The sequence below is a fragment of the Argentina silus genome (assembly GCF_951799395.1).
Source record: "Argentina silus genome assembly, chromosome: Y".
NCBI classification, from domain to species: domain Eukaryota; kingdom Metazoa; phylum Chordata; class Actinopteri; order Argentiniformes; family Argentinidae; genus Argentina; species Argentina silus.
In genome coordinates, this window is record NC_139654.1 from 7,409,670 (window position 1) to 7,420,307 (window position 10,638).

Below are 10,638 nucleotides of genomic sequence, written 5' to 3' on the forward strand. Positions count from 1 at the left end.
GGAATATTTTTTTAATAGTTTTGTCATTCAGGTGAGCTTGCTGTGATGTGCCAACAAGAACTCAAGTCTAACCTGGAGAAGAAGTTTCAGTGTGTATTTGAGGGAATAGCTAAGCAAGGCAACCCAATACTTCTCGATAAGGTCTACACAGAGGTCTACATCACAGAGGGTGGAAGTGGAGAGGTCAATAACGAACATGAAGTCAGACAGATTGAGACAGCATCCAGGAGACCAGCAACACAGGAGACACCAATCAAATGCAACGACATCTTCAAGCCTTTACCTGGACAAGACAAACCAATGAGAAATGTGCTGACAAAGGGAGTCGCTGGCATTGGAAAAACAGTCTCTACTCAGAAGTTCATTACGGACTGGGCTGAAGGAAAAGCCAATCAGGATGTCCAGTTCATATTTCCACTTCCTTTTCGGGAGCTGAATTTAATGAAAGAGAAGAAATGCAGTTTGAATGAACTTCTTGGTCATTTCTTCATTGAAATAAAAGAAACAAGAATATCCAACTTTGACAAGTATAAAGTACTGTTCATCTTTGATGGTCTGGATGAGTGTCGACTTCCTCTAGACTTCCAGAACAACGAGACATGTTGTGATGCCACAGAGTCAACCTCAGTGGACGTGCTGCTAACAAACCTCATCAAGGGGAATCTGCTTCCCTCTGCTCTCCTCTGGATAACCTCCCGACCTGCAGCAGCCAATCAGATCCCTCCTGAGTGTGTTGACCAGGTGACAGAGGTACGAGGGTTCAACAACCTACAGAAGGAGGAGTACTTCAGGAAGAGAATCAGTGATGAGAACCTGGCCAGCAGAATCAACACACACATGAAGTCATCAAGGAGCCTCCACATCATGTGCCACATACCAGTGTTCTGTTGGCTCTCAGCCACTACCCTAGAGAGACTGTTGGGTGAAGCAGAGAGAGGAGAGATGCCCAAGACTCTGACACAGATGTACACACACTTCCTGGTATTTCAGACCCAACAGAGAAATGTGAAGTACCTTGGAGACCATGACAGAAATCCACAGTGGGATAAAGAGCTAATTCTGTCACTGGGAAAACTGGCCTTCAATCAGCTGGAAAATGGCAATCTGATCTTCTATGAAGAAGACTTGAGAGAGTGTGGCATTGATGTCACAGAAGCCTCAGTGTACTCGGGAGTGTGCACTCAGATCTTCAGAGAGGAGTGTGGGCTGCACAAAGTGTTCAGCTTTGTGCATCTGAGCATCCAGGAGTTTCTAGCTGCTTTATATGTGTTCCTCACATGCAACCACAGCAATGAGAATCCACTGGTCAAACAAAAATCCTCATCCATGAAGCTATGGTCATCACTGAGACGCACACCTCTGGTCGACTTACACAAGAGTGCAGTGGACAAGGCCTTACAGAGTAAGAATGGTCACCTGGACCTGTTCCTGCGCTTCCTTCTGGGCCTCTCACTGGAGGCCAATCAGAATCTCCTACGAGGCCTTCTGACACAGACAGGAAGCAGCTCACAGACCATTGAGGAAACAGTCAAGTATATCAAGGAGAAGATCAGGGAGAATCCCTCTCCAGAGAGGTGCATCAATCTGTTCCACTGTCTGAATGAGATGAATGACCATTCTCTAGTGGAGGAGATCCAAGGATACCTGACCTCAGGACGTCTCTCAGAAGCCCAACTCTCACCTGCACAGTGGTCAGCTCTGGTCTTTGTGTTGCTGAATTCAGAAGAGGAGCTGGATGTGTTTGACCTGAAGAAGTACTCCAGATCAGAAGAGGGTCTTCTGAGGCTCCTTCCAGTGGTCACAGCCTCTAAGACAGCATTGTAAGTAGATGGATAAAACACTGCATTGAAACTTGATCTTTGAATGGAGTATGTGATCACATATTATGATTTTCGGATTAAATGGAAGAAACTGAGTTATTGAGCACATGGTCAAAAGTAATTCATTAATGGATTGCATGCTTATCTTTCATGTTTTATTGACAAACAAATATGCGACTTGCTCCATCATGTTCAGTCGCTTTGTGTCTCGACTCCCAATAATGAGGTAGAAAGAGCCAGTTCCAGTCGGAGTACTGAACACTGGTTTGGAGAAATCCACTCCTGACGTTGAATCTGTTTTTAACGACTAACTCACACCGCGGCTCAAATGAAGACTTTTGGTCTGACATTAAGCAAATAACATAGGTAGCATATATAATAACATGGCTGGATGTGTTCACAGTTCAGCTAATGGGTTTGTCAGCTTTATTTTAGTGAAAGTGGAATGAGTCAGTTCTCTAGCCAGTGAGTTTACAGTTGGTGCAGTTGGAAGGAGCTCACCACTCATCTCCAACTGGAAGCTCAATCCATCATTTAAGGCATGAAAAGTATGGATACATGATGATTTCACCTTTAAAAAGAAGTGAAATGAATAGAAAACATGTTGTTCTAGTGAAATATGTTAAAATCCCAAAACAGCTCATGTAAAGGATTTGGACGAAAATGTAATTATATGGTAATTAGGTTCAGGGACATACAACTGGAAATGATGGAACACATCACATATGTACACTTTTCTCTGAATTAAAATGACTTGTATTTATTTCTCATTCAGGCTGAATGGTTGTCACCTCACAGAGAGATGCTGTGAAGCGTTGGCCTCAGCTCTCAGCTCAGACTCCTGCCACCTGAGAGAACTGGACCTCAGTAATAATGATCTAGGTGATTGGGGGGAAAAGCTGCTCTCTGCTGGACTGGGAGGTCCACACTGTCAAGTACAGACACTGAGGTGAGGTCTGAGACATCATTCCTAAGTGTCTGTTACATTATCATTCTATGGAATCGATGATACTTGCACAGAAAGGCTCAATAATTGAGACAGACAATGTACATTATCTTCCAATCAATTACTATAGTGTGTGTATGTGTGTATGTGTGTGTGTGTGTGTATGTGTGTGTGGTGTGTGGTGTGTGTGTGTGTGTGTGTGTGTGTGGTGGCAGGGGGGGCTGTACTGTCTTCACTCTCTGAATAACTTTAGTATCCTCAAATCCTGACCCACCTGGCCTTAGATCAGCTCATGGGACTACACAATACTGCACTAACCCAATAGCATGCAAATACATTATACCAGACGTAGAAATCCTGTCACTACAAATGCACCCATGGTTGCTTGCTCCCCTGTTGAGAGCAACTATAACTCTTAATCATGAATTCTTATCATAATGCATCGCAGTGATGCTTTGGCTGCATGTATTTATTTGTATTCCTCATTCAGGCTGAATGGATGTGACCTCACAGAGAGATGCTGTGAAGCGTTGGCCTCAGCTCTCAGCTCAGACTCCTGCCACCTGAGAGAGCTGGACCTCAGTAATAATGATCTAGGTGACGGGGGGGTGAAGCTGCTCTCTGCTGGACTGGGGAGTCCACACTCTCAACTACAGACACTGAGGTGAGGTCTGAGACTATTCTTGTTGTCAGACACATCATTCCTAAGTGTCTGTTACATTATCATTGTATGGAATCAATGATACTTGCACAGAAAGGCTCAATAATTGAGACAGACAAAGGATATTATCTTCCAATCAATTACTATATAATGTGTGTGTGTGTGTGTGTGTGTGTGTGTGTGTGTGTGTGTGTGTGTGTGTGTGTGTGTGGTGGGAGGGGGGCTGCTCTGTCTTCAATATCTGAATATGTTTGTCCTCCTCAAATCCTGATCCACCTGGCCTTAGATCAGCTTATGAGACTGCATAATACTGCACTAACCCAATAGCTATCAAATACATGATACCAGACGTAGAAATCTAGTGACTACAAATGTATCCATGGTTAATTGCTCCCCTGTTGAGAGGAACTATAACTCTCACTCATAAATTCTTGTGCCACAGTGATCGTTTGGCTTCATGTATTTATTTGTTGTCAGACACATCAGTCCTAAGTGTATTACATTGTCAATGATACTTGCACTGCAAATATCAATGATGGAGACAGAACATTTACATGATCTTCCAATCATTTCCTAAACTGTTCACTGTGACAACACTAGTCCTACCACTTTATTTGTATTCCACGTTTTTCATTTGTCAGCTCCCAGACCATCATCCCGTGCGTGCATTTATTTTACCATGATGAGCGGTCTTCATAATTTAAAAAAAATCGATGAAGGATACTGTCTTACCTTTCTTAGATAATATGTTTTTGAGAAACCATTTCAGAGGGACAGCAACACATTCACAGTTCAATAACAAGAGGCCGACCTTTAGGTCAGGATGGCCTTGCAGCTGACTCAGCACATCCCCACCAACAGATATAACCCAGGGGACAGATTTAACCGCTGTATATCTGACTGGCTGTCTTGATTCGTACCGTTACTACATAGAATCATAAACGAGTCCAATACTGATCATAAAGGAATCAATGAACAGTGTATGACTGAAAAAATATAATCATCATGACATGGTCATACTGATTAAAATAGATTGTTGTTTTGCTATATTGATTATAAGAATATCATAAATGACAGATGAGAAATCTGTCTCCCCTCACACTCTCAAGGAGGGAGCATGGGAATAAGACACACAATGCAACAATCATGTATTGTACAGCTTATAATGACATCATATTCAGCTCTATTTATCATTAAAGGCAGAATTTCAAAGAGTGTATGTGTGTGTGTGTGTGCGGGGGGGGGGGGGGGGGGCACTCTCTGAATACTGTTACTCTCCTCAATTCCTGAACAATCTGGCCTTAGATCATCTGATGGGGCTACACAACACAGCACTAACCCAATAGCTAGCAAATATACCACACTTAGAAATACAATGACTACAAACCTGCCTGTGATTGGCTTGAATAATGAATGCTTATCATAATGCACCACAGTGATCGTTTGGCTGCATGTATTTATTTGTATTCCTCATTCAGGCTGAATGGATGTCACCTCACAGAGAGATGCTGTAAAGCGTTGGCCTCAGCTCTCAGCTCAGACTCCTGCCACCTGAGAGAGCTGGACCTCAGTAATAATGATCTAGGTGACGGGGGGGTGAAGCTGCTCTCTGCTGGACTGGGGAGTCCACACTGTCAACTACAGACACTGAGGTGAGGTCTGAGACTATTCTTGTTGCCAGACGCGTCATTCCTAAGGGTGTGTTACATCATCATTCTTTGGAATCAATGATACTTGCACAGAAAGGGTCAATAATTGAGACAGACAATGTACATTATCTTCCAATCAATTACTATATAATGTGTGTGTGTGTGTGTGTGTGCGTGTGCGTGTGCATGTGCGTGTGCGTGTGCGTGTGTGTGTGGTGGCAGGGGGGGCTGTTCTGTCTGCACTGTCTGAATAACTTTACTCTCCTGAAATCCTGACGTACCTGGCCTTAGATCAGCTCATGGGACTATACAACACTGCACTAACCCAATAGCTAGCAAATACATTATACCAGACGTAGAAATCCAGTGACTACAAATGTATCCATGGTTGCTTGCTCCCCTGTTCAGAGCAACTATAAGTCTCACTCATGAATTCTTGCACCACAGTGATCGTTTGGCTGCATGATTTATTTGTATTTCTCATTCATATGTGGCCTTTCAACTGCCAAATGAAGAGGATTTAAAGCTGCACATGTGCATTAGAGAGGAATAATCAGATTCTTGATATCAGATGGAGTGACACTATTTCCCCAGGTTGTCAGGCTGTGGAGTCCCAGAGGAAGGCTGTGTTTCTCTGGCTTCAGCTCTGAGGTCTAATCCCTCCCACCTGAGAGAGCTGGACCTCAGCTACAATCACCCAGGAGACTCAGGACTGGCGCTGCTCTCTGCTGTACAGAAAGATCCACTCTGTAAACTACAGACACTCAGGTAAATACCACTGCTCTTCTGTACATACCTGTTCATACTGTTCATACTGTTCATAATGCACATAATGCACATATCCTATATTTTCTTTAATACTACTGCACATACTGTACATACTTGTTTATACGGCATTCCATATTTATATTTATTCTGCATCTACCTCATGTTACTGTTAATACATATATACTGCTAGACTGCATTACCCATACAGCTCATATGCTGCTACACTGCTCATACTGTAACTATTTATTCTGCTATAATGCTACTGCTTCTCACATACTGCTATACTGCACTGCTATATTATACTGCTTATATTATACTATATTATACTGCACTACTACTGATCATATATTGCACTACCTGTAAATACTGTTCATTGCACTTTCTGCTATTTTGCACTTCTGGTTAGACGCTAACTGCATTTCGTTGTCTCTGTACTTGTACTCTGCACAATGACAATAAAGTTGAATCTAATCTAATCTAAAAAAGGCTGAATATGTGGCTGGACGTATCAATGAGATTAATGCACAGTATCTATTTTCCACGTGATTGTGAGTGTGTCATTCAACCTCTGTGGGTTCTTCTGTGGTTGATATAGTGTGGACCATGGTGGAGAGTTCAGGCTCAAACCTGGGCTGATCAAATGTAAGTCACCAAGGCTGTAGAGAATAGGACTGTGATATTACTCAAGAACCAGGATACAGCAGAGTTCAAACAGAGCACCAGTATTGTATTCATATGTAAATCTAAAATATTAGTAAATGTGAATTAGTTGTATCCCTTGTAAAACATTTTAAATGAATAAGTCATATTTTGTGAAAAAAATAATGTTGCCATAACAAGATCACATTGTGAATATTGTAAGTTATTCAATTGTATTGATTTGATGATTATTTCTGTCCTCTAAATCAGATGCCTGTGAGCTCACCCTGGACCCAAACACAGCACACAGAGGCCTCTCTCTGTCTGAGGAGAACAGAAAGGTGACACGGGGGACAGAGGAGCAGCCGTATCCTGATCACCCAGAGAGATTTGACTCCTGGTCACAGGTGCTGTGTAGAGAGGGTCTGACTGGGCGCCGTTACTGGGAGGTAGAGTGGAGTGGGAGAGTGGCTGGTATAGGAGTGACATATAAAGGAATCAGCAGGAGAGGAGAGGATGATGACTGTAGGTTGGGATACAATGACAAGTCCTGGAGTCTGAGGTGCTCTGGTAACAGATACTTCGCCTGTCACAATAAGAAGAAGACTGACATACCTGTCCCCTCCTCTGGCTCCCACAGAGTAGGAGTGTATCTGGACTGGCCGGCCGGCACTCTGTCCTTCTACAGCGTCTCCTCTGACACACGGACCTTCCTGCACACATTCCACTCCACATTCACTGAGCCGCTCTACCCAGGGTTTTGGCTTTTGTATGTAGACTCTTCAGTGACCCTGTGTTAACTAGTCTCAGGGAGATCACACTGAACACCAAAGGCTCAAAGATGACGGATCAGAACATGATGCAGTTGGATAGTGGTGTGTTTTCACTGAGATGTTGGATGTACAGATGTTCCCTCTCCCAGTGTGTAAGGTGTAGTGTATAGTGTGTAGGGTGTAGTGTATATATATATTATTAAATTAAATGCTTCTGATAGTGAAATAGACAGATCAGTAATTGAGTGACAAAAAACAGAAGCTTACATGTTTTTTTTTTTTTTTTATGGAGATGCAACTGACAGTGAAACAATCCAGATGAATGATTAGATGATCATATCAGACTGATGATGAACTCTGAGAATAAACAGGAGAGAGTGTCTGTATGTATATAAGAGTTGGTTAGATTGGGTGTTGGAGTTGTGATGCTGGATTACGTTGCTGTGTGTAAGATAGCAGGGAGTGGATGTGAAGACAGCTCTCCTTCTCTGTCAGTACAACATGGACAGTGTCTTCGGAACATCCTAATCTACACAGTGTGTAATTGATTCCTATGCAAATCAGAGACCCTATAAAAACAAAGATATTTTTTCCAATATGACATGAACTATTATGCTTGCATTAAGATGGACTTAATTCAACTTATTGAGTGATTTGTTGATGACATGTTTGCATTTTAGCTAATTTTAAGACTGCCATAGCAAACGGTCTGAATACTTATGTACATGAGGTATTTCTGTATTTCAGTTTTAATAAATGTACTGAAATTTCAAAAATTGTGTTTTCGCTTTGTCATTCTGGGGGATTGTGTGTGGATTGATGGCAAATTCTTTTTGTTTAATCCATTTTAAATTGAGTCAAAAACACAACAAAATGTGGAAAAAGTGAAGGGGTCGGAATACTTTGCAAAGGCACTGTTAAATATCTAAAATATCTGAACAACATGCAGTGTGCTTGAACCCCTGATCAGACACAAGCACTAGAATAGTCTCAGGAGTGCCAACGATGCACGGCCTAAATCAATCAATGGTGTTAACCAGAAAGTGCACAAAAAAAGGATCCATAATGGTGACAAAAAGCCATAGATTAAATAGGTGGGTATAAACCCTGAACACCATAGATTAAATAGGTAGGTATAAACCCTGAACAGCATAGATTAAATAGGTAGGTATAAACCCTGAACACCATAGATTAAATAGGTAGGTATAAACCCTGAACACCATGGATCAAATAGGTGGGTAAACCCTGAACACCATAGATTAAATAGGTAGGTATAAACCCTGAACACCATAGATTAAATAGGTAGGTATGAACCCTGAACACCATAGATTAAATAGGTGGGTATAAACCCTGAACACCATAAATTAAATAGGTGGGTAAACCCAGAACACCATAGATTAAATAGGTGGGTATAAACCCTGAACACCATAGATTAAATAGGTGGGTAAACCCTGAACACAATAGATTAAATAGGTGGTTAAACCCTGAACACCATAGATTAAATAGGTGGGTATAAACCCTGAACACCATTGATTGATTTAGGCCGTGCAAAATTGGCACTCCTGAGACTATTCTAGTGCGTGTGTCTGATCAGAGGTTCAAGCACACTGCATGTTTTTCAGATATTTTATAGATGTAGCCCTATGGGAATTTTGGGTATTTCCTAAACTCTTTGTATTTTTATTTTGTTTATTTTCTTTTCAAACATGTTTTCCAGAATGTTAAAAATGTTTAAATAATGTTTACATGCATTAAAAATATGTATTAGTTCAAATGCACTTACCTGGAGTGAGGACCAATCAGGAGTCGGGGGTCAAAGGTCAGGAAGTGGGAGGAAGATGGACGTTGGGAGAACGCGAGGAGAACATGAGTGAGAACTGCGACGTTAGAAGTTGGTAAAACACCAAGTTAATGCGTGGTATAGTAAATGTGCTTCAAGACTGCACGAAGAGTGAGTTTATAGACATTTTATTTGAAGTTTACAGGGTAATAGTTGACGGTTTTGAAGAGTATTAGAGTATTCACCAAGGAGAAAGAGCGGACGGCTAGTCAGCGCGAGTTAGCTAAGAGGACTTTGCCAGCGAGTAGCCTGCTCGGTTGCCCTTTTGTGCATCGTCTGAGGAAGCACTTATCTCCAGAACCCTATCTGCTTTGCTGTCGGACGACGTCTTCAACCACCGGCATCGCCAGAACCGCGTTGTCGCGGCGTGGATGAACGACAACGACCAGCACTACGGCAGTGAGTTTCTTTTGTTTGCTGCGCCACGGCGTGAAGCGACCATTTTGTCTCCACGATCCTGAGCAACGTTACGGGCCTGCCACGTGTCCTCCTTTGACTGGGACCTGCGGTTTGGGTACTCATTCATTTCATTTCATTGAGTATTTATTTAGTCATTTGCCGGCTTAGCTTTAGCTTCAAGTGAAACTGAATGTGTGTGAATGTGTGGTCATTGAACTGAATTGTGTTTATTTGTATTGCACTTGAAAAGCCAAATCAAATCATTTTACTTTTATACTCAAACTGTTTATATGTAACTACTATATCTTTCAGTAAATAGCTGAAACTTATTTCTGTTGAAGGCTTGCATTTCTTTGGGGTAATGTGAAGGTGTAAATGCTAACAAGTAGGTAATAATTAGGTAATTACATTAGAGCATTAATTAACACTAGAGAGAGAGAGAGATCTCTCGCTACATAGGAATTCGGGGAGCGCACTCCACACTAATAGCCAGACACGCTAGGGGGCGCTACATAAAATGGGGGCACGTCTGGGATCTTAATTAATGCAATTAAGTAATTAGTAATTTAATGCCTAATAGCCGTTAGCATTAGCCGTTAATTATTTGTTAGTTTCTCAAAGAAATTAAGTCAAATACTTTACTGAGAAGCTAAAAGCCTATGTTAATCTAAATTAATAGCTGTTAGCATGTCATTTGTTATTAGCCTCTCAAAGAAAATGAGTCAACTAGTTTATTGAGAAGCTAAAAACCTAAAAGAAAATGGGTACTCAGCGTAGCACTGCAGAATTAGTCAAAGAGCTCAAGGACTGGTGCAGAAGAGAAGAGCTGGATGATGCTCCTGACATGGAGAGGTGTGTGAGGGGATGGTCCTGACACAGAGAGGTGTGAGAGGGGATGCTCCTGACATGGAGAGGTGTGAGGGGATGCTCCTGACATGGAGAGGTGTGTGAGGGGATGGTCCTGACATGGAGAGGTGTGAGGGGATGCTCCTGACATGGAGAGGTGTGTGAGGGGATGGTCCTGACATGGAGAGGTGTGTGAGGGGATGCTCCTGACATGGAGAGGTGTGAGGGGATGGTCCTGACATGGAGAGGTGTGAGGGGATGCTCCTGACATGGAGAGGTGTGTGAGGGGATGGTCCT

The 10,638-nt window shown here is 42.2% G+C and overlaps 1 protein-coding gene across 7 annotated transcripts in view; it reads left to right on the forward strand.

Annotated features, from left to right (window-relative positions):
- Positions 1 to 7,211, forward strand: part of LOC310823882 (uncharacterized protein) — a 170,232-nt gene extending 163,021 nt beyond the window's left edge. For 5 of the 7 annotated variants that reach the window (XM_083696786.1, XM_083696779.1, XM_083696784.1 and 2 more), the window contains 7 exons: positions 2,596 to 2,769; positions 3,257 to 3,430; positions 4,906 to 5,079; positions 5,671 to 5,844; positions 6,440 to 6,486; positions 6,754 to 6,890; positions 7,124 to 7,211. In XM_083696786.1, coding sequence (XP_083552912.1) covers positions 2,596 to 2,769; positions 3,257 to 3,430; positions 4,906 to 5,079; positions 5,671 to 5,844; positions 6,440 to 6,486; positions 6,754 to 6,890; positions 7,124 to 7,183 — 940 coding nt within the window. In that variant the 3' untranslated portion in view covers positions 7,184 to 7,211. The remainder of the gene's footprint in view (positions 1 to 2,595; positions 2,770 to 3,256; positions 3,431 to 4,905; positions 5,080 to 5,670; positions 5,845 to 6,439; positions 6,487 to 6,753; positions 6,891 to 7,123) is intronic. The other 2 variants (XM_083696783.1, XM_083696788.1) reach the window with 2 other exon arrangements.
- The last annotated feature ends 3,427 nt before the right edge of the window (positions 7,212 to 10,638 follow it).